Raw genomic sequence first — 23,885 nt, forward strand, 5'->3', positions numbered from 1 at the left:
TGTCCTATAGTGGTCACTATAGCTAGGTCCATGCACTTAGGGGGAAATGGGATGGGAAAGAAAACAGAATTCAGTTGACTGCAATCTGCAACCTACTGACATCTAGTGGTGAGATTTTACACACTGTACCTTTAAAGTTTCCAGCAATATAAAAACTGTTTTACTTGGCACTTCATTTTTTAGAATTACGATGCTGTATGCCCAGATGGACCATGCGTGACCAGCTGTCACTCACGCTCATATTAATGAATATAATGAACCCTTGTAATTTCAGCATATGAGTTATGAACAGAACAAACAGTTCTGGAAATAAGCTACAGGTCCTAGAGCTGTTTAGATATCATGTATATATATGTATATATATCTGTAGGGATAGTCTCATTTTTTCAGCTGACCTCAAGTAGCCAGTCAAGGAACTGAAGTTTTTATTAACACTTAGTATTATTAATACTCACAGTGTGAAACAAACTACGTAAACATCCTAGATTATCTTCTATCATCTGTTTTCTGTTAGCTGTTACCATGAGAGAAGATCCTAGACCAGGGGTCTGCAACCTTTTACACCCAAAGAGCCATTTGGACCCGGTTTCCACGCAAAAGAAAACACTGGGAGCCGCAAATACTTTTTGACATCTAAAATGAAGATAACACTGTATATATTGTTTTTTATCTTTATGCTTTGTGTGAACAACTAAGGTGTGCTGCTTATGAAATCCATGAAGTGCTACAGAGAAAATTACATTTTATTTACGTAATTAACACATTTTGAACTCTTAAAGAAATATAACAAAAGGAAAGACACCCAGCTGAACTAAAATGATCCATGTAGCAAACAAAAACTGTTGTCAGCTGCCACCCTTATATCGCCTTTGGGCTGTTGGAGCCTTGACCTGACTCTTAAAAAAATAATTGGAAAAAAGCACTATGCTGCTGAAAAATGAAAAATAGATATTTGCAAAATTCTGCCTAAATATGTATTTTACCTGGTTAATGCGTCTTGGCGGGCGTGGTTTGCAGCGCCGCTGCAGGGGAGGCGGACGCACCTGAGCGACACCCGCAATCACGCCTCGCCGCCTTTACGTCTGCGCTATCTGTGCTGTTGTGTTGTTGGTGGTGTATGTCGGGCTGTGAGCTGAAAAGCTACAGCCGGCTGTATCGCGCACAGCAACCGTGTGTGAAAAGTGCTCAATAAAGAGATGCTCAAAAGCATGCTCATGGAAACATCGTCGGGTCTGCCGTGATTTGTTTACAATGGGACTTCTGCTCCTGAACCTCTGTGCACAGAGTCCGCAAATCGGGGATATACGAAGTCAGTTTACTCACGGTGTTTGTCTTTAACATAGTTCACGGTGGAGAACAGCTGCTGACATAATGTGGATCCGAAGATCCGTAATTGGCCTACCTGGGGTTGAAAGTCTCGATAAATGCACGGCGTTTCGGCGGTATACCGGCTTCATGAGTGTGGCGCTTATTTTGAGCGATGAAAAAAATAATAGAATATAATTTTATTTTTATATTTCAATATCACAATAATCTTCCAATTTAGAACTACGAGTTAAAAAGAACTAACATAAATAAAATACACTTCAGCTAAATACTTCTAATTTATTTTCCCAAACCACGCGGAGCCGCAGTATAAGGACTAAAGAGCCGCATGCGGCTCCGGAGCCGCGGGTTGCCGACCCCTGACCTAGACCAATGGAAACATTAGAAGAGTTTAAAAGATAACCTTTTGTGTGGAGATGCCCATCCTATTTGTCATAGGGTGAGAGGTAAAGTACACCCTAGACAGGTAACCAGTTCATCACAGGGACAACAAGAGACAATGAGGCACTCATCATTCACGTCACATTCACGCCTATAGCCATTTTAGATTACCAGCTGCGTTAAACATGTCTTTGGACTGCGGGAGAACACGCAAGCTTCTCTCATAAAGGCCACAGCAGATCAGGAGGTTCCACAAAACAGAACCTTCGTGCTGTGCCTTGAATACAAAGTAAGTATTTTATAGAGTGTTAATTTAGTGTTGGTTAAGTTTGAAAATCTGTAGCAAGTCACTTGAACTGGCCAGTAATGGCTTATTTCATTGTTAAACTTTCGCAGGCAGTTTTGAAGTTTGCAGCCTGTATGGCAGCTGTGCCCTGCATGTTTGCAGTCCTATAGTAAAAAGTAGGGCAGCTGTCGTTTCCAAATTAAATAAACTGTGTCTCCCAAAGATTTGGGCTTTTTTAGCAACATGCATTTAGTGGTGTGATGATGATGGTAAAGCTAGACTTTAATTTTTATTTTTCCTGGTTGGAATGCTGTATCTCTCACTCTGGTGCGTGACAGGAGTCTGATCCCATCGTGGTCCTCGCTTTTGTAGTCTAGAATGACTGAGTCTGAAACGAAGGGCTCTAGTGACGACCACTTAAAAGAGACTTCAGATAGAAGCTGTCATTATTTCCTTATAAGGAGACAGAGGGCACGGCTAGGTGAGGCCACACACACTTTGGAACATTTAGGAGATTTTCGCTTTTGCCAAGTCTTCAGTATTAAAGTGCAGTCATATCGCTAATTTCCCAAAAATCTGTGTAAATGCAATGCATAATATTAGCTGAATAGGCATGTCTGTTTTGCTTATTGACAAGGGAAGAGGCATTTATTCAGCTTTAGCGAGCACCCCCTCCTACCCTGGCTTAAACTAAGATTACATCCCACCGTAAATGTGTCATAACAGATTTAGTAGCTCAGTGTTCATAATTTCTTCTGGGCCTCACTGTCTTCACCAACCTACTATTTCGCTGTATGCGAGTCCCTATTGAGATGTCAACAATTTTATGAAACGTCCATCAATTTCAACGTTATTAGATCATACACACGCCCGCCTGCCATCCGAACTAACCGAGAGATTTTAACCACACGGCGCTGGACGAACACTGCAAAACAGTCCTGTGGTTGGCAACGTCCACACAGACCCAACAATTTTTCTGTTAAACCTAGCTGCATGCTTTTATGGAGAAGCTGTTTATTTTTAGAGGTTAAAACGCGACTCTAGCGGAGGTCACGCACCGGACAGTGTCTACAGCATTTTTCATGTTTGCATTATTACTTATGAAGGCGTAAGAGGCGGACAGGGTCTCTTTTCTTTTTCTTTTTTCTTTTTTTTAAGTGCCAAGTGTTTTTCAAATACTGATGCTGATGTAGGATGACAGACTCAGGATTTACAAAGAATCTGACATATATTCAGTGGCTTTAAAGAGGCTCTCTTTCGGTCTCTGTGCACGCTACAAAGAGAAAGGCCCACGCTTTGGTCGGGAAAGACAGACCTCCCACTTATCAGCTATCTGTTGATAATCCTCCAAGCGTGACTCCTATTTCCTCCTGACCCATTTTCAGGGTTTGTTTTGGATGAGCGTGGGGTTCATGTGTCAGTGCACGTGGATGCCACAAACGGGTGATTTATGTTTGACCCCTGTGTGGACTTTTTCAGGTCTTTGTAATGAGTTCCGGGTTTTACTCCCCGTCTGTAGGAGTATGGAAAGCTTTCACAGGAATTAATTGTGGTGAACTGCTATGTGCTTTTATCACCATTTAAATGCTTCCAAGTGACAGCCAGAAGCCGCGAGCAACAACTCTAAGAGAGCACCCACGTGAGATGAGGTGTTTCTTCCCCCCGTGAGAACCTCTCGTGTCTGTTGTGTATCAGGGCCTTGGCTCGGAGGTTAGTTGGAAGTGCGATGGGGACCCGCAGCCAGGAGAGAAGGTCCTGCAGGATATAAAGGAGAGGAGAGGGCAGGAGAGGCGGCTCCAAGAGATCCAACGGCAGCTGGAGCTCCTGGGTCAAAGCCAAGAGATGACTGTGAGTTCAAAGCAGCTACACACTCACGAGAAAACACATGCTCATGCGCACCCAAATACTTGCATACACACAATATGTCTGTGTTGTGTGCATTATAATGCTCCACAGCGTTTGTCTGTAGACACGTGTGTAACAAATTATTACAAGCATACAGCTCATTCTCTGTCATTCTTAGAGTGAGAAGATGAAATCACATGCAACATTCGTGTCTCTGCAGGCCCATAATTTCTCCTCTTTTTTCCTCATTTTACTTCTCTCCCTTCAGTTTACAGTTTCATGTCTGGTTTATACCGATGAGCTAAAGTTTGCACTCTGCCTCTCTTGATGCATGGTTTTGATCAGAAGGCCAGGATGGTCATTTTCTCCACTGATAGCCTTTTTGTCCTCCTCCATGTTTAATTGCTTTCTCGCGATCTTTGCCAAGATTCAGTGTCTTCGCTCCACAGTGTTCCCTAGAAACCATTGAGCACCGTCTGATCTTAGGAGTCTGCAGAGTTACAACCAGAGGACTGTCACTAAAGGCACAATGCAAGAATGTCCCGAGAACAAAGGTGGACGGGCCTGATTTCTGCTCTCTCTGACTCTTATGACTTTAAATTTTCTGTTAAATAAAAGGAAAACATTAGGGTTAATACATTTATTTGTTAGACTTTGTTGGTGTTAAAAGGGTAGCTCCTGCTGCTGTTTATGGAATTCTTTTCATCAGTTCTCACACTGATGAATCACAGCGTGATGTATATTCAGTATGTCTAATTTAAACATAAAAGATGGGCATTTCTCTGACAAATAGTGAGGTAATAAAACCACCGAGCGGCAGCCACACCCTTACATCACACGGCATCACGCCATGCAACTGAGGCCTATTCCTGGCCTAATTAAGGAGAGACAAGTGGAATTTTGTTGCTAATTAAGCCGAGCTCCATTCGAGGAAAACCGTTCTTTCATCGTGATTCCAAAACATCAAACCCACCAGTCCCTTAACTACTGGTGCTGCAACACACTCTTTGCGTTTGACCATGTGTCACTGCATTTTATATAGTGTGACTAAATGAGTGAACCCAGCGAGTGACTTCAATGTAAACAGCAGCCTCACAGTGTATATATTTTTAGTGCCACGGGCCTTGTTTTGTGGTTAGAAAAAGATTTATTTGTACAGATTTTGTCTGGGAGGGCATACTTAACCAGTCTCACACAGCTGCAGTATACTCATAAAGTTGATTTGTATAACATACATAACTCAGAGACTCTCACAAGATCTTTGGGCCTCCACGTTGGGTGACAGCCGTCCCCAGAGGGATAATGTTATGCATATATCCCTACATCCCATTCTTGTGAAGACAGAATGTCGTGAATGCCTTTGGGACAAATATTCATTTGAGCACTGTAATGATTTCAATAAATCTGTGTGTAAACTGCAACTTAGCCATAGAATCAAAGGCTGTATTTCCAGTTACACTGACTGTCTGCTAGCTATGCAGGCGTTCTGTGTGGTTTTCTATTGGAATAAAAGATGTGATAAGAAGAAATCTATCCATCCATCCATTTTCTTCTACTCATCCAATTCAGGGTTGTGGGGAGACTGGAGTCTAAACCAGCAGCCATACATCCTGGACAGGTGGCCAATTTCTCGCAGGGCCAGCACAGAAACAGACAACCATTTACATTTATAGCAAAGGAATCACCAGTTAACCTAACCCCTCTAACCTCATTTCTTTGGACTGCGGGAGGAAGCCAGAGTACCTGGGGAGAACCCACACAGACACGGCGAGAGCATGCAGTCCAAACAGAAAGGCTTTGACCTTCTTGCTGTGAGGCAACCACCACGCTTCCCACCTTGTTGGTGCAAAAATATTATTTTATGCCTGTCAAACTGTGTTATCTTTGGCATTTTTCATAGACTCGACTAAGGAAAGGAGAACAAATGATATGCTTTTGCAACAGGTTGCTAGTAACAAAGTGCCTAAAGATACAAATGGGTTTCTCTGTTATGTGTAAACACAACAGTGGTTCATCCCTTCGGTCGAGTGCCTATTTTATGCTTGAGTGATTCATATGTCAGTGTTAAGTGGCTTAAAAAACATGTATGTAAAAAAAAAAAAAAAAAAAAAAAATGGTACAAGGACTGGACTGAAAATGAGTGAAGAAAAGAAAAATTTTGAAAGGTCTTCAGAGAGTCTGGTGAACCACTGCTTAAGAGCACTTTTAAAAAAACAAAAGGATGCTTGAAATACGGTAAAACAAAGATATCTTAAAATAGCAGATGAGACGAGGTTACCAAGCCTATTTTTCTGAAGAAACTGTGTGATGCTCAATCTGGTGCTTGTTTCCCTGCAGCCTGTTTTGGCTGCCTTCCTAAATCTACAGCAAAAGGAAGGACAATCTCAGCATTTACTGTAAGACAGGATAGTTCCAGCCCAACGGTCTTGTTTTAATCAGGCCAACACTATCAGTCATACTTCCTCACTTACAGCAGTTTGTTATTACCTTATTATTCCTACCATTTATCGGAAGAGCAGTCTGGGTTAAAAAAAAAAATAATAAATTGAGAATCCACTTATCTGGATCTGAATCTTAAAATCAATTATCTGTCTCTATGTATCCTTCAGCACTTTCCTCACTTCACTGCATCCACAGCTGATGGCTGTTAGCTACTAGCTTATCTCCCTCATCGGCTCTGCTTTGTCACTGTATGATCTTTGGAAAGGGCTCAATTTGAGAAAAGGCTCTTCACCACTGGTCTCAGGTTTTTCAGTGTCACTATGATCTCTCCCATCTCCAGTACATGATGTGTAAATCAACTTCAAATATTCAAATTCAAATTTAGGAGGTGACACAGCTTTTGGATATATTTGCGGAAGCAGCTCTTAAGCTTCACGCCTCGGGACAGACCATGGCAGACGCTGTTTGAAATATGGATGCAATATAGGTTTAATGACACAGGGCATGTCTGAGCCTGCCTAGCCTCCTAAATGTTAAAGCTATGATTGGTGATTTAGTAATTTTGAACTTTTACAACATGTGTCATTTGGGAGGATATGTAATATGTTTGCAAGCTCAGAAACTGAAAGATACTTTTATCAGCAGCTCTCATGTGCACAGAGATGTTTGTCCCACATTAAACATAGGAACATTGTCTAGCTGGCGGTAGCCGTCTCAGGCTGTCAACACTCCTGACCGCTGCACTTTAACCTGTGATTCAAACTATGGAAGTATACAGTAAAGAAAAGCCTGAGTCTTTTTTTCCCCAATTACACTGTGTCATTGTTAGGTATGCAATCCAAAGCTCTCAGCTTTAAATCTGTCAGATTTGAACCTTTTGCTGCTGCAACCACTTCTACTTCTGTTCAGGGTGTGCAAAGGAGACTATGATGAACAAACAATTGACACATGGCTCTTAGAGTTAAAACAAAAGACTATTTTATGTTGATATAGCTGTTAGTGTTGAGGCAGGGGCTCTTTGGGTATTTAGGAGAGTTACTATGCATTTTTTTAAAAATGTTAAAATATATATTATCTGCTATTTGACATGACATATTTACAATGTCGGTGCTATGCTACCGTATAAAAAGAGTGCAATGAATTGAAGTTCTTCTTTCTCCCGGAGGAGTAGCCTCTGGCTCTGTGGACTATAGAGCTCAGGTATGCGATTGAAGTCAGTGAAAGCTGAGCGGCCCACGCTTGTGCTCAAACCTGGTCTTGCATCCTGTGTGTACAGAAGCGCAGGGTGAGCCGTGGTAGAGGTGGTAGTCCTCTGCAGAATGTAGCTGGAGCGCTCCACATCTCTGTCTTTGCCAGATTTATCTCCCTGTAGAAAGCTGATCATGCTCTGAGAGTGACGGAGAGTTCTGATCTTTCACCAAAGGTCAAGAAGTTCACTCGCCTTGTCATTGTTTGCTGCTGGAAGAACTGGATTCACTTTAGTAAAAACCTATTTAAAGACCCCGGTGACAATAAAACAGAAACTGTCAAAGGCCTGTAACTTGACAAATTCAAGATTTTCCACCTCCACCTTGGATTTCACATGTTTATTACAGAGAATCATGGTTGGGATTGCCAGCTTAAGGCTTTGCAGCATACACAGCTCTTCTCTTCACTATAGATTGCATGTGTGAGATGCTTGTATGTACGCGACCCAAAGCCACCCAGAAACAACGTTTTTTTCTATTCCTGCTTACTCATTCACTTCCCTTCAGAGTCGCTCTGATAAGTGAATTCTGCGTTTATGAGCTGTCATGTAAGCCCAGCATTCTTGTTCCTGTCTCATTGATAACCCTGTGGAACAAGGAGATGCTCTTTGGAAGCACCTTAATCCATTTTATCAAACATTTTCTTTGGAAAGCTTTCCTGTAATCGCAGCAGTTTTCTGTGCTGTTTACCAAAATTCACGTGTTCCCTGCTGCCAGGAAACCGAAACCTTCCACCAAGAAGAAATGAAGGACCTTAAATGGTTGTGTAGCAGCAGGAAAGCACATATCAGTCACCCACAGACACCCCTGGCCTCCTCAAGTACCGAGGTCATCGGAGGTCAACCACTTTTAAAGAGTTGTAGCATTTTGTCAAAGCAGTAAAAAGAACATTCTTTCTTCCTTCTTTCCTTTCCTCTCCTCTCTGTTGGAAGGTCTAACCTGTTCCCATCTCCAAGACGGCTGGTATCAGTTAGAGGCATTTCAGACCATTAAGACTCCAGCCACTGGGGCACTTTTTATTGCCCTGTTCATGTATGCTGAAAATAATGACATGCCTCTAATTGACCTGTAATTTTTTTCTTCTGCCATTTGTCTCAAGTTGCAGGAATTACTCACCTATGTTCAGAAAAATTTACATCTCCTTTACTTAACAAACTTTTTCTGTGACCGAGGTGTCAGTTGTTACATAAGAATATATATAAAGAATAGCTAAGTGAATGAATGGATAGACATTTATTTATACTCTATATTTATTTGCATACACGTTATTTTTTTCAAACTTACAGGGTCCTTTATTGTTTCATTTTTGCCATGTAAAAGCAGAGGTCAAGTCCACAGCTACACGAATGTCGAAGGGTCAACATAATGAAGCGCTCCAGGGGGGCACTGTGGGGCGTTTGTGTCTGTGGTGCCTGTGTGCTCCTGTCTATTGGTAAATGATGTCATGTCTGGATAACTGTGAGGGTCAAAGATGAGTAACACCACCCAACCTGCCATGACCTAAAGGGTATGATTACATTCTGGAGGACTTTGAACATGGACAGGATTGTGTGGTGATGTCTCGTCAGCCCACTGACAAGGGGGTGGAGCGTTTCAGTGGGTGGTCAGGTCAGCATATGACTGGTGAATAGCACTAGCTAAAGGGGGTAGATGAGACAAAAAATGACTCTGTGCGGTGTGAGGAAGAGGTGAAAAGAATTGCATTGCATAATATCTTCTTAGGTCACTGTTGTTGCTTTTGGTTTCTAAAATCTATTGTTTTGGACGTCAATCAGGCGTTATGACCACCTGTATAATGTTGTGCTCGTCCCCCTTTTGCTGCCAAAACAGCCCTGACCTGTCAAGGCATGGACTGCACAGGACCCCTGAAGGTGTGCTGCGGTATCTGGCACCAAGATGTTAGCAGCAGATACTTTAAGTCCTGTAAGTTGCAAGGTGGGGTCTCCATTGATTGCGCTTCTTTTTCCAGCCCATCACACGGATGCTCAATTGAATTGAGATTTGGGGAATTTGGAGGCCAAATCAACACCTCAGACTCATTGTTGTGCACCCTGTGGCAGGGTGCATGATCCTGCTGAAAGAGGCCACAGCCATCAGGGTTTCCATGAAAATGTGTACATGGTCTGCTTAGGTAGGTAGTACGTGTTAAAGTAACATATAGATGGACTTTCCCAAAGCATTGGGGGTTACAGCAGTGGGAAGGTGTCTGGACTCTGCAGCCCCATGTGCAAAAAATTGCAATTGTTCTGACATCTTTCTATCAGAGCCTGCATTACATTTTTGGCAATGTGAGCTACAGCACCTTATGCCTTCATCAGTGAGCCTTGGCCACCCATGACCCTGATTTACTACGGTTCCTTCCTCGGACCACCCTACAAAGAGCTGCAGTTTTGGAGATGCTCTGGCCCAGCCGTCTAACCATCACAGTTTAGTCCATGTCAAAGTCATTCAAATCCTCACACTTGCCCATTTTTCCTGCTTCTGGCACACTAACTTTGAGGACAACATGTTCACTTACTCCCTAAAATGTCAGTGTTGTATTGTTTTGCTGATCAGAAGTAGGAGGGGGAAAGATCAGTTAATACTAACTAAAGACTGATTGAGATTAGGGACAGAATATCTGGATCGCATCCTTACTTCAAGGCCAGGGACATTCAGTTCACTTAGGGCTGACAGCTAAAAACACGAGCGCAGAGAGAATGATGACAGCGATTTCTGTTCAACTCAGAGATTTAACGTTTGTTGTCTCTTCTTGACACTTTCTTGGCACGGTGCTCGTGTCACGGAAGGTAATGAGTCGATAATATTGGAACAAATTGACTGTTGAGTTGCAGCTGTTTAAACAAAGTACAGCGTCCTTACACTGTGAACTTGCGCCTGTCTATGAGCACACGTGCGTAGGTAAATTAGTTACGGTCGCCAGGAATTCAGACTTTGCACATAGCGCCAAATGACGCGTCATTCCCAGGAATAGATTTTGACATTTATTTAACTTTTAAGGCCTTTTCCTCATAACCTAGTTTTCTTTCATCCTTGAACTCACTCGCTGTCCCAGGCTGCCTGTGAGGAGTCTGGCTTATCTGTAGAAAAACAAAACTAGCATCCAAGTGGAAGTGTTTTTCCCACACACCTTCCAACAAAGCAGAGCGGTGCAGTACATTATTATGAAGTGCCACTGTTATGTGAGGTCATGTATTAATACAGCACTTTGTCTGGACTTGTCAGAAACTAAGCTTTAGACCCAGTAAAATTTGTTTGGAAGAAATGCAGGAATGATGTCAGCAGTTGGTCACTTTTTATAATATTCGGCACACGTGACCTGGAAACAGTTACACATCTACACATCCGCACCGTAGGCCTGCATGTGGAACGAATCTGCAAATACACACATATTCTTGTGTCTGTTTAATTGATTTTGAAACTCTAAATTCATACAAACATCACTGAAATCTTACATGTGTTGGTGTGTTTTTTGCAGAATGAGTCTCCGGACCTGACTGAGGAACAGTTACTTTGCCTGATGGATGGATGTGAGCTGGCAGAAAGTTGGAGCCAGGACCTTGAAATGAATGACTCATCATAAAGACCTGAAAAAATGATTTGACTGCTACCAGATGGCATCATTTCTGGGACTTATTAATGATTTTATGTGGTTAGACTTTGGCATTAGATCTCTGATGATAGAACAGTCTCTTCATTTATGTACTTACCAAATTAAAGCCACCTGGGGGAAGTCGTGTGCCCATGTTTGTGATATATGACATCCCTGGCCTGTGAGGACGTGGACGCTGGGCTTCTGGGGTGTCTTGATTTGACACTTCTAAGGTTTGGGCTTGTTGCAGCACAACACATGGATGCTTGATGGGATTAAGTGCAGGGAGTTTGAAGATCGGGTCAATGCCTTGGGCTCTTGGTCATGTTCCTTGATGTGTTCTTGAGCATTGTTTTGCAGTGTGGCAAGGGGCACAAAGGTGGGATACCGTTCATGGAAAAGCCAGAGATTTTAAATGTTGTCTTGTAATGAAGTCATCAATGATATACACGTCTCCTGTCTATTGTTTTTATGTTGCAGCTGATCAGTGTATAGCAGCATAAACTGCCAGATATTTTATTTACAATGTGTTAAAAGTGGAAAAATTGTAGTTTTCAAATTTGGTTAATTTAGGATGGGAACTGTTTTGTTTTTTTGTTTGGGTTTTTTTTATCCTAATTGGTCTGCATGTTTTGGACATGTAGCTCGATTATAACACGGTTTTTATTTGTGTTTATATGTCTGCATGAGGAAACAGAGCAGCAGGGCCATGCTTTCTATTAACCAAAGTATCATAGATCAGAACAGAAAATTGCTGTCATTAAATCTAATAACGGGGTGCTGTAGCCGCAGAATGTTCTAATGCACACATAAACATCAGCTTATAGCAGCGGGTCTGTGGGGGTGAACTCTGAGCGCTGCCGTGCATTAAAGCTTTTTCCGACAAAATATAGAACGTCTGTGTTAGTAATGTGTGGTCAGACATCCAACGTTGCTGCTAATGAGAAGGGAGGATGTGTGCTCTACGGCGGTGATAGTCGGCTGTAGCTCAGCTCCAAGCATTCCGCTCATTCCTGGCTCTGTAGGTGATCTCCTCCAGAGCGGATGGGTTAGCGAGATCTTCTGAAATGGGACCCTGTGTGACCTCCTTCGAGCTCAGTTGTCATTTACATAAGTGGTTCACCCTGACAAAAGATTGGCAGCTTTAAGAATTACGAGTTTTGGTTTGTTTGAGAGACCTCTGGAAGCCCTTGACGTTGTTCCTTATTTGCTCCGTGCATGCAAAATCTCAGGAGCTAATCCGCACCTGGTTCAGCCTCAGCCCAGAGGCCCTGCCTTTTTACTCCCCTTGCACTGGACACCTATAGGCCTGTTCGTCTCACTCTTCACCTTACCCCCACATTCTGACCTCGTCTAAACGGCAGGAATTATCTCACATTCCTCTACACTGGAATCAGCCAGGTGAACCTCCAAGGACACTTTCCAAACACGGTGAACCCTGCGTCACTGTTTTCCCAAACCTAAAGGCTTTTCTAACTGATGGGACTAGATTAAAACTTCTTATTTAAACTTTTATTTGTCATACATGTGCAATTCATGTCATTAATCACAGCATATGTAGCGTATTTGTCTCCAGTATACAAATAATGTGTGTGTAACTGACACAGTATATTTTCAGAAGAGTAAGATAAACTGCTCATTTAGGGTAATGGAAAAACAGTGAGCTCATTATGGCAAGAATGAGGTCAGTGCTAATGTAAAGAGACCTGCGGCACACTGAGAAAGTCTGGGTTTTCTGGCGGGACCCTCACTGGTGCACATTCCAGCTCTTTCTGACCCCAAGAAAGATTTAAATTAGCAGTCATATTTAGGTTTGCAGTTATATACTGCTGCGGTGTCTTACAGCACAGCAGCTAGCACGCTATAGAGCTGGTCTAAGGATAGGAAGTCATCTTGACTTTTGACAGGTTATATTTAGATGTTTTTTATGAAAAGTATGGGATTTCATTGCAAGTTCTTACTGGCAAAAGTGGCACACAGCCATAACTTAACTCCATATCCCTTAAAGTTAGTACCTTTATTACTCTGGAGGGCTAAATTCCTTATGTCTACCTGTCCAGTGGTAGTGAAGCAATGCGATGTGTGGCCATATCTGTATCGATGTGCTGCTTAAATAGGTTATATTTCATGTTGGGTTTTGCTGCTGTTGACTCCCAAGGATACTCCCTTTCTCAGAGGATTCACTAGACCCAACTAATGGATTCCAGTTGTTTGACACAGCATGACTTGGCTCTCTTTGCTTTTCTAAGAAGACCTTAGTTGAATTAGATATGAAGTTCAAAAATCACAACGAGAGACGCTTAGGTTATCAAGTATTTAACTGTTTGTTTGCCCAAAAAGACACCAAGAACCTTTGGAACTTTTTTCTAGAGAGTTTAATGTTCACTTTACATTATAAAATAACAAGTAGGAGTAAAAAACAGCACTTTGGGTAAAAATTAAAGTACAAATGTTTATAGAAAAGCTTCACTAATATTAAAAAAAAGACATACAAAAACCAAAATGACAAAGACATCCTCGTGTCAGTGTGCAAATAAGTTTATACAGACAGAAACGCTTCCATATGAGGCTACGCTTCTAGATAAATTATTTAAATAGCATATATCTACACAAAATGAAATACCCTCAACATAAAACAAACAGAATAATTTATCAAGACGGCACAAATACATATCGCAAAACACAGTCAAGGCAACATTTCTTTAATCCTTTACGTTCCCGTTTGGGCTTCTTTTGCTACAAAAATATCTTATATACAGCATATAAATGATAGTAAAAGTCTTGCTTTAAAAAAAAAGAGAAAAAATAGAAGCCAACCAATTTATACTCTGTTGATAAGACAAGTGATTCTCGTGTATTGCTGGTCTCAGCACAAAAAGAACTAATGAGGTAATATTTGTACATAAAGGGTTTCCTTTTTGTTTTCCATTGTCAGAAATTGTACACACAAGCTCAGGCACACCAGCCATGCACACTGCAGAAGTGGAATATTTAGAGATGGTGTTGTTGATGTTTTTTGTTTTGTGGTTTTGGTCCGAGGTTAATCATTCTTAATCTTTAGAGGATCCTGATTTCACGGGTTGCTGCTGACATTTAAAGGTGGAAAAATGAGCAACAATTAAAGCTATAAACAGTTACACTTACAATAATCTTAGGAAACAGACTGGCCCCTCACATATTAGTTATCCACGTTATATTTGCTCATAATTACTGTTCCAAAGCAGCGTGCCTGCCTCGGGGCCCTGTGCTGTCCTTAATATTGTGCTCTCCATGTTTCTTCTAGTGCTCTTTTCCTGAGAAAACGAATATTTCGGGCCAGTCCTGCGCCTTGGATACACGCACGTGCCTTTAAAAAGGGGGCCGTCACAGGGAATTAAAATCAAATTTCGACTCGGTTATCTCAATAACTGCGCTCGTCAGGTGGAACAAATGCACAAACACACATAGCATTCACTCTCTTTGATAGTAACAGTCAGTCCATACTGTCCATTGTCCCTCAAGAGTTCCTTCAAAGGGTAATCTTACCCTCCAAACTTAACAAAGTTCTCCTACTGTTTTCGTCATACTGAAACAAGTATATCTGAGTCCACAGCAGATGCATATTAATACACAAAAATATCTTTTCTTAAAAAAACAAACAAACAAACACACAGAAACACTCTTCCCTTTAGTCCCTCATCCAAAGAGGAATACCGACAACAGTTCAGGTGTGCAAAGCAATAAAATGTGGCCCTCTTTCAACGCAGATCAGAGCAAACAGAGTGAGAGAGCCAATCGTCTTCTGAGCAGAGCCGTGCTCAAAATTTGAGTTTGGTGCTGTGGTGCAGAATTTACTTTCATTTGGCTTAGACTCCTGAGGTCACCTCACCTCACGTTAGCTCGCTTGCTCTTCATACCTCCAACGCGTATTTCTCAAAGGAAAGGAGTTAAATAAGTTGATCCAGGTCTCGTTTCATAGTGATACATTCTTCTAAAAGGCTCTGTGCTCCGATTATGTATCTGAAAGGAGTTGCAGATAGAAAGCATGTTAGGGATAAAGTTTCAGGCGATGGCAAGTGGTTTCAAATACATCTAACCTTCAAATGTGTGCTTACCTCTGCATTCGTATTTGAGGTCTGAGAAGTAAACCATCTCCTGAGAGAAGACATACAAGCCTAGTCGCCCACCGGCGTAGGTTTTGTCGTAGATGTTTCCGGAGTCAGCCATGATTCTCTTGCCTTCATACATGACCACTCTACAAAATAAAATACAGTCAGTGGAGCGGTGGAGAAGTTTTAAACTATGCAACTGAATTAAAGAGCTTTTTTTTTCTTCTTCTGGGGTTTTGGTCTCACCTGATAAGTCCAGTCTTGGGTCTGTGGGTCAGATGCCATCTGTAGGCAGTGAAGTCTTTCCAGCCAATATTCTTGGGGTCGTGCCACAGAGTGCGCACCTAAAAGTTACAATTAGCAAAAGTTACAATGAGAAAAGTCTCAAACGTTTTTACTAAGTTACGCCTCGAACTCTGAGTCAGTTCAGCTGTGCTCACCTGTCCTGGGGTGTCTCCGGTGTGCCACAGGGCGTTCCTCAGGTGCTCACCGGGCCCTGTGGTGGAGTTGACCACTTTGATTGACAAGCCGGAGTAGCCCTGAGCTCTTGTGGGTGTGTTGGACCAGTACGTCTGGGTGATCTGTTTCCACATCACTGTGTAGAAGCGCGAGCTGGACTGGTAGCCAAACACGAAACCAGCGTAGTCATCGTCTCTGTCCGTGTTGATGAAGAAGGTTCCACTGAAGTCCACCGCGCTGAACTCATCATAACCTGAATTTTAAAAAAAGATGGGTTAGTATCAGTTTGCTACCAGTTTGTGTCCATTGCAGCAAAACGTCTGTCCGTATGTTACATACCGACAGCAATGCCAGGGTCGCAGTTGACAGTCTGGACCAGCTCCTTGCCCTGATGCCGGACAACCCAGTTGGGGTCGATCTGGGAGGTACCCTTGGGGTCCAGAGGAACCATCTGGAATCTGCGGAAGTCGGTTTCACTGATGGCAAAGTTTTCCGGGCATACATCATGGATGTCCAAAACATTATCTTGGTCAAAATCATCTTTGCACACATCACCACGTCCATCACCTGAAAGGAAAATAAATACATGGAAATCAAAAAAATGCTCGACAAACAAAGATTTATAAAATCAAGGCACCAGCCTTTTACAGGACTGTTAACCGAGAGATGGACTTACCATCAGAGTCCACCTGATCAGGGTTAAAGGCCAGTCTGCAGTTGTCTTTGTCATCTGGAATGCCATCATTGTCATCATCGTGGTCGCAGGCGTCACCCTTGCCATCCTTGTCGTGGTCTGCCTGGTTCGCATTCGGAATGTAGGGGCAGTTATCCAAGTTGTTCTGGTGACCGTCCTCGTCAATGTCCTGGTTGTTGTCGCACTTGTCTCCCACGCGATCCGAGTCAGAGTCGATCTGCAAAGAGCAAAATTCCTTTTTGATGAGACCCTCGCACTCGCTTCACATAATTCCCTCCTCTGTTTTTCATCGGCCTCAGTACGAGAGGCGCTGCCCTGGTTGCGATTTTAAAAAGCAGACCCTTGTTTTCAGGTATGCAAGCAATGTCCCTCCAGACAAAAGAAGAGAAAAGAGAAGAGGGAGCACTGTGCTCGTTTTCTTTAGAGCTGTCACATTCCTCTCTTGATTAAAGCAGATGTGATTTAACCTTGTAAGTCCCCACAGCAGTGAAGTAGAAGTGAAAGATGACGTTACCTGATCGGGATTGTGCTCCAGAGGGCAGTTATCGCAGTGATCTCCAACGCCGTCCCTGTCGGTATCTCTCTGGTCCACGTTGTAGACATACGGGCAGTTGTCATTCTCATTCAGGATGCCTGTTGAGCAATTTTGATTTAATTTTTAGCCTTCACAAACTGGGCAAATGCTTTTTTTTGTTTAAAGATTAAAGAACGAATATGGAGAAATAACTTACCATCACCATCAATGTCAACAGCACAGGCATCACCCTCTCCGTTGTTATCAGTGTCTGTTTGGTCAGTGTTGGCTACATGTACACAGTTGTCACAGCTATCACCAACATCATCCCTGTCTGCATCATACTGGGCGGGGTTGTACACTCTTGGACAGTTGTCCTAAAGTAATGGAAAGATCACAGTTTAATTACTAAAACGGGTCACGACTCAGAGAAGCCATATTTATAGGAATAAAACTTTCCTCTTCCAGACTTCTTTTTTTCTTGCTTAAGCTGGAATGTGATATTCCACTGGTGATTTTTTTTTACCACTGCATATTTCTTGCCCAACTTTCCGAATCCACACTAAGAATTATGGGCAACAAGCCACGTCGTCCTCAATTCTGGGTTTATGCAGAAATTATATTACGCTACTCATCTGCTTACTTGCTTTCCACTTTGACTCTATGGTGAAAGCACATAAACACGAAGACTTTGCATTTCTACCGCCCAGAGGAAGGATGGCTGCAGCTGATTACTATGTCTGGTCTCCGAGGAAAGTGTGGCTAAAAAAGAAACTGCCGTGATTACTCACCCTATCATCGGGGATCCCATCATTGTCATCATCGTGGTCACATTCATCACCCAGGCCGTCTTTGTCATGATCTTCCTGGCCGGAGTTGGGAAGGTTGGGGCAGTTATCCTGTAAAGAGACAAAAGGAGAGGTTCAGGAGGCAATCATCACAATAATAGAGTGCACATGGATAATAACGGCCTTTGTGTATTTTTGTCCATGTGGGGTCTGGCGTACCTTCTTGCAGTGATAAGTGGCATTTTCCACACACAGCAGGTCAGTGTTGGGCCATCCATCCAGGTCACTGTCCTCTCCGCAAATGCGTCCATTCCCGGCATATCCTGGCTTGCACTCACAGCGGAACATAGACTCGGAGAAGACACCCAAGTAGATGCAGTTTGCATTTTTATGGCAGTTGTGGCTTCCGTCCTTGCAAGGGTTGCGAGGAACGCAAACCTAAGGAAAATTACAGATGATTAAAAAACATGCAAGCTGCTAGTGAACCAGGCATCAACAGCAACTGAAACAAAACAGATTTAAGTAATAATCCAAACCTGTTTTTTAGCAGTTGCCTCTGCCACACCTCTTCCAAACGGCTGAGGACCAGAGAAACGCGGGGGACAGGGAAGACAGTTGTAACCCGGCTCTGTGTTTTCACAACGGTGGACTCCGTTATGAGTATGGCAAGCATCGGGGACCTCTTTGCATTCGTCGATGTCTTTGCAGGTGATGCCGTTCCCTGTGTAGCCGGATGGACACCTGCCACACTTGAATGAGCCGTCTCGGAAGCTGGTGCACTTTGTGCCTGGGAAGCAGGGGCTGGAGAGACAGCCATCTGCAAAGACAAAGATTTCCTAACTTAAGAATGAGGCTCTAAATTGTGCTGCATGTTTACGTTAGGGTAATATGCTCAGATGCTCACCAATAGGACACTCCTGTTTGTTGCAAATTTGAGATTCAGAAGCATCGCCGATACAGTCCTTTCCGCCATATTTGGGGGCAGGGTCGGAGCAGAGACGTTTACGGGTCTGAACCCCTCCACCGCAGGTAACAGAGCAGGTGTCCCAAGGTGACCAAGGTCCCCAGCCTCCATTGACTAAGGCGTACAAAAAGAAATTGGTTTTTTTTGTGCCCTGTGTAATTATGCAATATATAATTCAATGGTGGCATTTTACTTACTAGGACAGGGCGACTTCCTGCAGACTTTGGTGTGACGTCCCTCTCCCTCGCAGTCCTTGCCGCCCATCTGGGGTGTGGGGGAGTTGCAGAGGCGAATTTGAGTCATGACCCCTTCACCGCAGGTCACAGAGCAGGAAGACCAGGGTGACCAGTGGCTCCAGCCTCCATCCTGCTTGACTGTGAATGGACGTGTACGCCATTAATTCATCATGTTCTGGGAAAATGTACTGTAACAACGTCAGCGTTAAGAATGTTTGGCGACTTACAGCGTTTGTCACATTCTTGTGGGTAGCAGTCACGGGTCTGCACAGAGGTGCCCTCACACTTGCTGTTGATGCGGTCGCAGGAGCGGCCGCGCTGCTGGATGCCACGGCCGCAAGTCACAGAACACTGGGTCCACTCAGACCAGGCGGACCAGCCGTCTTCTGCGTAGTCGCTTGCTGTAGAGGGAGAGGAGGCATAAATGATTGGGCATGAGGGGTTGTTTCTTTGCTGGAAAGTCATCGAGGAAGGAAATCTGATTAAAGTCAGAAAAAATTAAAAACCTACGTGTTCCACAGCGAGGGCAGCACTCTCCGTCGGGCACGGTGGCATTAGCGCATGGGATCAGAGGGCAGGTGATTTTGCGACACACGGTAGCAGAGTTCTGGACAAAGGAAAACATTAATTAGTACAAGTATAATGAGTTAGCAGGAAGGGGAGAAAAAAACAAGGCTTTGCTGGTGCTATTCCAAGCCTAATTGATATATTTCACGATGGAGTGATCTTATCAGCGACATAACACTCCTACTGTGTTGCAACAAGACATAATCCTCACTGAACACCCAAGTCATTACACAACACGAGCAGAAAAAGCTGCTCTCTTGATGCATTCAGACAAAGTGTTGATAGCCTTCAGGCAGGAGCAAGGTGATTATAAAGGCAGGTGATAATGTAAACAGGATTATGACTTTACTGCAGCGGGGACGGAGGAAGCTCGGCTATGGCTTTCCCCCGACCAATCCGGCATTCCAGCAGGTGTGATGATGCCTACCTGGCAAGTGCACTCGGTGCAGCTATCGACGGTCCATTCATCTCTGTCCTGGCGCATGATGCCGTTGTGGATGCAAACTCCTTTGCGCAAATTCATAGAATTTATTATGGAACTGCTTTCCTCAGCCTGGAGGGAAGGAGGGACAGAAAGGGGGTTAATTACTAAGGATGGAAAACTTTCACTTTGCCAAGGTTCCAGTACAAATGAATCATTGACCGATGCCGTGATTAAGACATCGCTTGAATTTAGCGAAGCAGTGCAAATACCGCTGACAGCCAAACATATTTGTGTATTCACATGGGTCTCATTAAGGACTTGGCTGGGGACAAGTCATTACAGCGACAAGTGGCTACACACTGGGAATGCATTAAGTGGAAGCAGAGGAGGAGAGGGAGGGGAGAGGGAAAAGAGGGAGTGAGTTATGACAAAGAGAAGATCCTAATCGCCTTTTGCACTTACCACTCTTTGGAGCTCCTTTGACAGCTGTCTAACAACCATATTGAGTCCCTTGAGCTCATTAAACATGTTGGCAATGTCTTCACAGGAGAAGCCGCAGACGGACTGCAGATCTGGACGTGGGAAGGAGGAGTTCATTGAATTATCTCCACTTTTAAATTTATACCTGCCACAAAGATTTGATTTATTAGAGAAGACAGGTGTTACCTTTGGCTTTGTGACCAGTGTAATCGGTCCTAATGGCAGGGCTTGAGCCATTGACTGGATTATCCAAGGTCATGACATCAGTTAGAGCAGCTTCAGGAGAGAAGAGGGGAGAAGTCTAAGTCTAATCGTATGCACACTATACTGATGTTTTATTTATGCATTTTTAAGACTTACCTCCAGTTTGGCATCCTTTATTTCTCAGTATGGCATCCAGAGTTGTACCAAAGACAAAGCGCACATTCTGGAGTACTCCCTGAAATAAGAAATCGTAAATATTTAAAGACACAATATAGTGCATTAAATGGTATTTTGGTTTATCATTACTGTTACTGTTTTTTTCCCAAAATAAAGCACATCTTACGAAAAATTTATCCTTTAGAGCTCCCTTTCCGATCCTGAGTCTGGCTGTGTCTGCCACCTCCTGGGAGAAAACTTTCTGGATTGGCACTTCCAACTCTGAGTCGCTGATCTCTTCACAGCCGACGAAAAGTTGCGCCCGGTCATCCTGAACGAACAGGGTGATGTTCTTCCATTGCCCGGTGGCCAAATCGACCTCATCGATAGACACGACCTGCTGCTGGTCAACCGTGGAGTACACCAAATCCAGCGTGTTCGCCTTCCCGTTGGAAATAATCTCGAAGATGGGCCCGGTTCCGTCGGTTTTTTCAACAGTTAAAAGGCTGCCTCTGGTTTTTTTGAACTGCTTCAGGTTGACCAGGAGAAGGAAGCCCCGCTCTGTTTGGATGGAGTCGAGGAGGTCCCTGAAGGAGCTGTCGGGGACGGGGGGGATCAGGTTCGCGTTCAGGACCTTGTACGCGGGGCTGTATGGGTCTTGTCCTTTGACCATACTCACGCCATGGTGTCTCTTATTTACCCGGGCCAATTCAAATAAGTCATACACACTGTTATCATCCCGGCTCTCTGCGGTCAAAGAAAAGAAAAGCAGCATTTACTTTTTTCCCCCCTTGTGTCTCATAACAGGTCACAGAAAACAAAGAAAACCACAAAAGAACAGGCTATAACACCATAACGTTACATGTAAAAACAACAACCAAAAACACGTAAATGCATCAATTTTATCTTTAAGGAATGCCTGCAGTTTTAATATGAAACAAAAGATCTTTAAAAAATCAACAACAGGCAGTTTTTCCATTCTCACCTGCCAGCCGTGCGCCCTCACAACTCCAAAGCATCAAGAGCAAAAAGATGCCACACAGCATCATCTCGAAACCTCAAGTGAACCCTATCGCAACCAAAGAATAACAAACAGTTAGTGGAAACATCCGGACAAGATCCTGTGCATTAATAAAACATCAAATAATCGTCTAAAAATGATTTACAAACCTTAAAAAAGAAAAAATACTACTGGAAGCTGGATAAAGAGGAAGAAAAAAAGTCCTTGCTATTCCTATTATTTATCCTGTTCTCCTCGTTCAGCTCTAACAGAAGCTCAGTAGATAGTAAAGTCTGCTTGAGCTCCCGTTTATTCTGATGCTTCCACTTATTCTACTGACCTATCCGGTGGATATAAGCGCTATTTAACCAGTTTAAGCACATTCCTGAATCCACTCTGGACCAATCGGAAGAGAGAGGGACGGACTTATTTTGTTACCTCACAGCCAGTCAGAGGAATATCCGACACACACACAGACACACACACACACGGAGGAGGGAAAAATGCATTCCTGAGCAGAATTTCCATCATCGGATAAGTATTTCATCCACGCGCTCAAGCCAAGACTTGGCCGTTTCCGGTCAAATAAAAGTAATTATTCGTCAAATAGTCTTAATTTCATTTAAATACCATTTTCGGATGGGAAAAGTATATATTAATATGACTGAATATGATTCAAAGGCCAATAATCTTTCTAGACTGGTAATCCAAAACCTGCTATGAATGGATTTAAAAGCCATATAAAACATTAAATTATATTCCATACCCTGCACTCACGTATTAATGCGAGCCTATATTTATTCCTGACGCGCAGGTCATCATTACTGGCTAAAAAAAAAAGGCTCCCTGCTTATTCTTTTGTTATTACTCTGATGGCCACCAGGGGACTCATTGAGTAACACAGTGTACTGGTCAGGGGGAGTGAGAGATATGCTGGAAGAATCTTGTCTAAATTTCTTTGTACCAATGATGTGTGGAAAGCAAAATATTTAAAGGGGTGTCCAGGAAAAAGCTTGGTTTTACTTTTGGAAAGAGTTTATTACTAAATATACAATACATTTGTGACCTACGCACAAAAAGTGGAAAATGTAAATGCTGAGGATACCGAGGACAGAATATTTTCTCTAGGAGAAAATAGAAGCAAATATTTACTGTGGGTTAAAGGGATGTGCAACTATCTGATAATGTTACATGAAGAAAATCCCTAAAACACATTTTATTTTGTTTTAAAATAGCGTATTTTATGACGTGTTGTTAGTATTATGTTTGTTTGGACAGATTTTAGTCTATAGAAGTGGCTGAACACCTTTGTCCATTATTTAGGTGCATTTACCAGTGCATTCATATAAAATATGACGTATGCGTTTGTACACCATTTTGCATTTAATCTGTCTTCCACAGCATGTCTTCTGTCCTGCCTCCCTCGCCTCCAGACGGTCACCATAGATGGCTGCCAGTCCCTGAGTCTGGTTCTGCTGCAGGTTTCTTCCTGTTTAAAGGGAGTTTTTCCTTCTTACTGTCACCAAGTGCTTGCTCATGGAGCGTTGTGTGATTGTTAGGGTTTCTTTCTAATATTGTAGGGTCAACAATGCGATTAATACTAATAGAAAAAAATAAAGTGAAATCATGAAACTAGTGTTTGTTAAGACAACAACTTTGTCCACCATGTTAAAGGTTAAAGCTTTGTGCCTGTGTCTCTCTTGTCTTTCCCACGCCACCACCAAGTAAAGACAGTCCTCTTCACAGAGACTTGTTCAAAGTTTGCTGCATTTGGTGTTTTTCACTGTAAATGACTGTCTGCTAACTCTTGCAGACTCTTGCAGACAGGAAAGTTGAGGAGAGAGAGCGAGAGTATGACAGAGATTAAAGGCTTCTGGAAAAGCGAGGGAGCTGAGGCGTCTTGCATGCTGCGAAGACTTTGATTCTAAAATAGAGCAGATGACTAGAAATAGGTTATGGAGTTCTAATTGAGATGAGACACATCTGGATACCTGTTCTGTGGCCAGTGTGTACATACCGCAGGAATGCAACAGTTTTATAACCCCCTGGCATTTCTGTGACATACAGGATTTACAGCGTGTACTACTCACCTTAGTGAAACATAAGTCTACAGGAGGTGATGAGGCAGCAGTGGATTTTAAAAGGTCAAACTGTTATTGAAGTGGAAAATGGCTTCGGGGATGTGAAATGGG

The 23,885-nt window shown here is 43.0% G+C and overlaps 2 protein-coding genes across 5 annotated transcripts in view; one reads left to right on the top strand and one right to left on the bottom strand.

The window, feature by feature from the left end:
- fsip1 (fibrous sheath interacting protein 1) overlaps nucleotides 1–11,997 on the top strand; it is a 29,192-nt gene extending 17,195 nt beyond the window's left edge. For 2 of the 4 annotated variants that reach the window (XM_031742428.2, XM_039603519.1), the window contains exons 9-10: nucleotides 3,689–3,841; nucleotides 11,006–11,997. In XM_031742428.2, the coding sequence (XP_031598288.2) occupies nucleotides 3,689–3,841; nucleotides 11,006–11,110 (258 nt within the window). In that variant the 3' untranslated portion in view covers nucleotides 11,111–11,997. Of the gene's footprint in view, nucleotides 1–3,688; nucleotides 3,842–4,106; nucleotides 4,173–11,005 lie in introns of those variants that run through there. The other 2 variants (XM_039603520.1, XM_039603521.1) reach the window with 2 other exon arrangements.
- A 1,488-nt stretch (nucleotides 11,998–13,485) lies between these two features.
- Nucleotides 13,486–22,013, bottom strand: LOC116322283 (thrombospondin-1-like). The gene is made up of 22 exons (XM_031742310.2): nucleotides 21,864–22,013; nucleotides 21,679–21,762; nucleotides 20,881–21,440; nucleotides 20,694–20,772; nucleotides 20,520–20,609; nucleotides 20,316–20,425; nucleotides 19,857–19,982; nucleotides 19,373–19,469; nucleotides 19,090–19,263; nucleotides 18,824–19,000; nucleotides 18,567–18,740; nucleotides 18,199–18,479; nucleotides 17,882–18,100; nucleotides 17,666–17,773; nucleotides 17,092–17,251; nucleotides 16,875–16,993; nucleotides 16,343–16,577; nucleotides 16,006–16,233; nucleotides 15,648–15,919; nucleotides 15,454–15,551; nucleotides 15,214–15,353; nucleotides 13,486–15,118 (listed from the first exon to the last, which is right to left on the bottom strand). The coding sequence occupies exons 2-22, from the start codon at nucleotides 21,740–21,742 to the stop codon at nucleotides 15,111–15,113; spliced, it is 3,519 nt and encodes a 1,172-aa protein (XP_031598170.2). The 5' UTR covers nucleotides 21,743–21,762; nucleotides 21,864–22,013; the 3' UTR covers nucleotides 13,486–15,110.
- Between the last annotated feature and the right edge of the window lie 1,872 nt (nucleotides 22,014–23,885).

The sequence above is a fragment of the Oreochromis aureus genome, linkage group 19 (assembly GCF_013358895.1).
Source record: "Oreochromis aureus strain Israel breed Guangdong linkage group 19, ZZ_aureus, whole genome shotgun sequence".
In the NCBI taxonomy this organism is placed as follows: domain Eukaryota; kingdom Metazoa; phylum Chordata; class Actinopteri; order Cichliformes; family Cichlidae; genus Oreochromis; species Oreochromis aureus.

Excerpts from the sequence above, each read along its gene's own strand:
- LOC116322283 (XM_031742310.2), bottom strand. The coding sequence starts at position 21,742 with ATGATGCTGTGTGGCATCTTTTTGCTCTTGATGCTTTGGAGTTGTGAG. Across the intron at positions 19,470-19,856 it reads GCACCGAGTGCACTTGCCAG|AACTCTGCTACCGTGTGTCG; the intron begins GTAGGCATCATC and ends TCCTTTGTCCAG. Across the intron at positions 15,354-15,453 it reads CCCAAGACTGGACTTATCAG|AGTGGTCATGTATGAAGGCA; the intron begins GTGAGACCAAAA and ends TTTATTTTGTAG.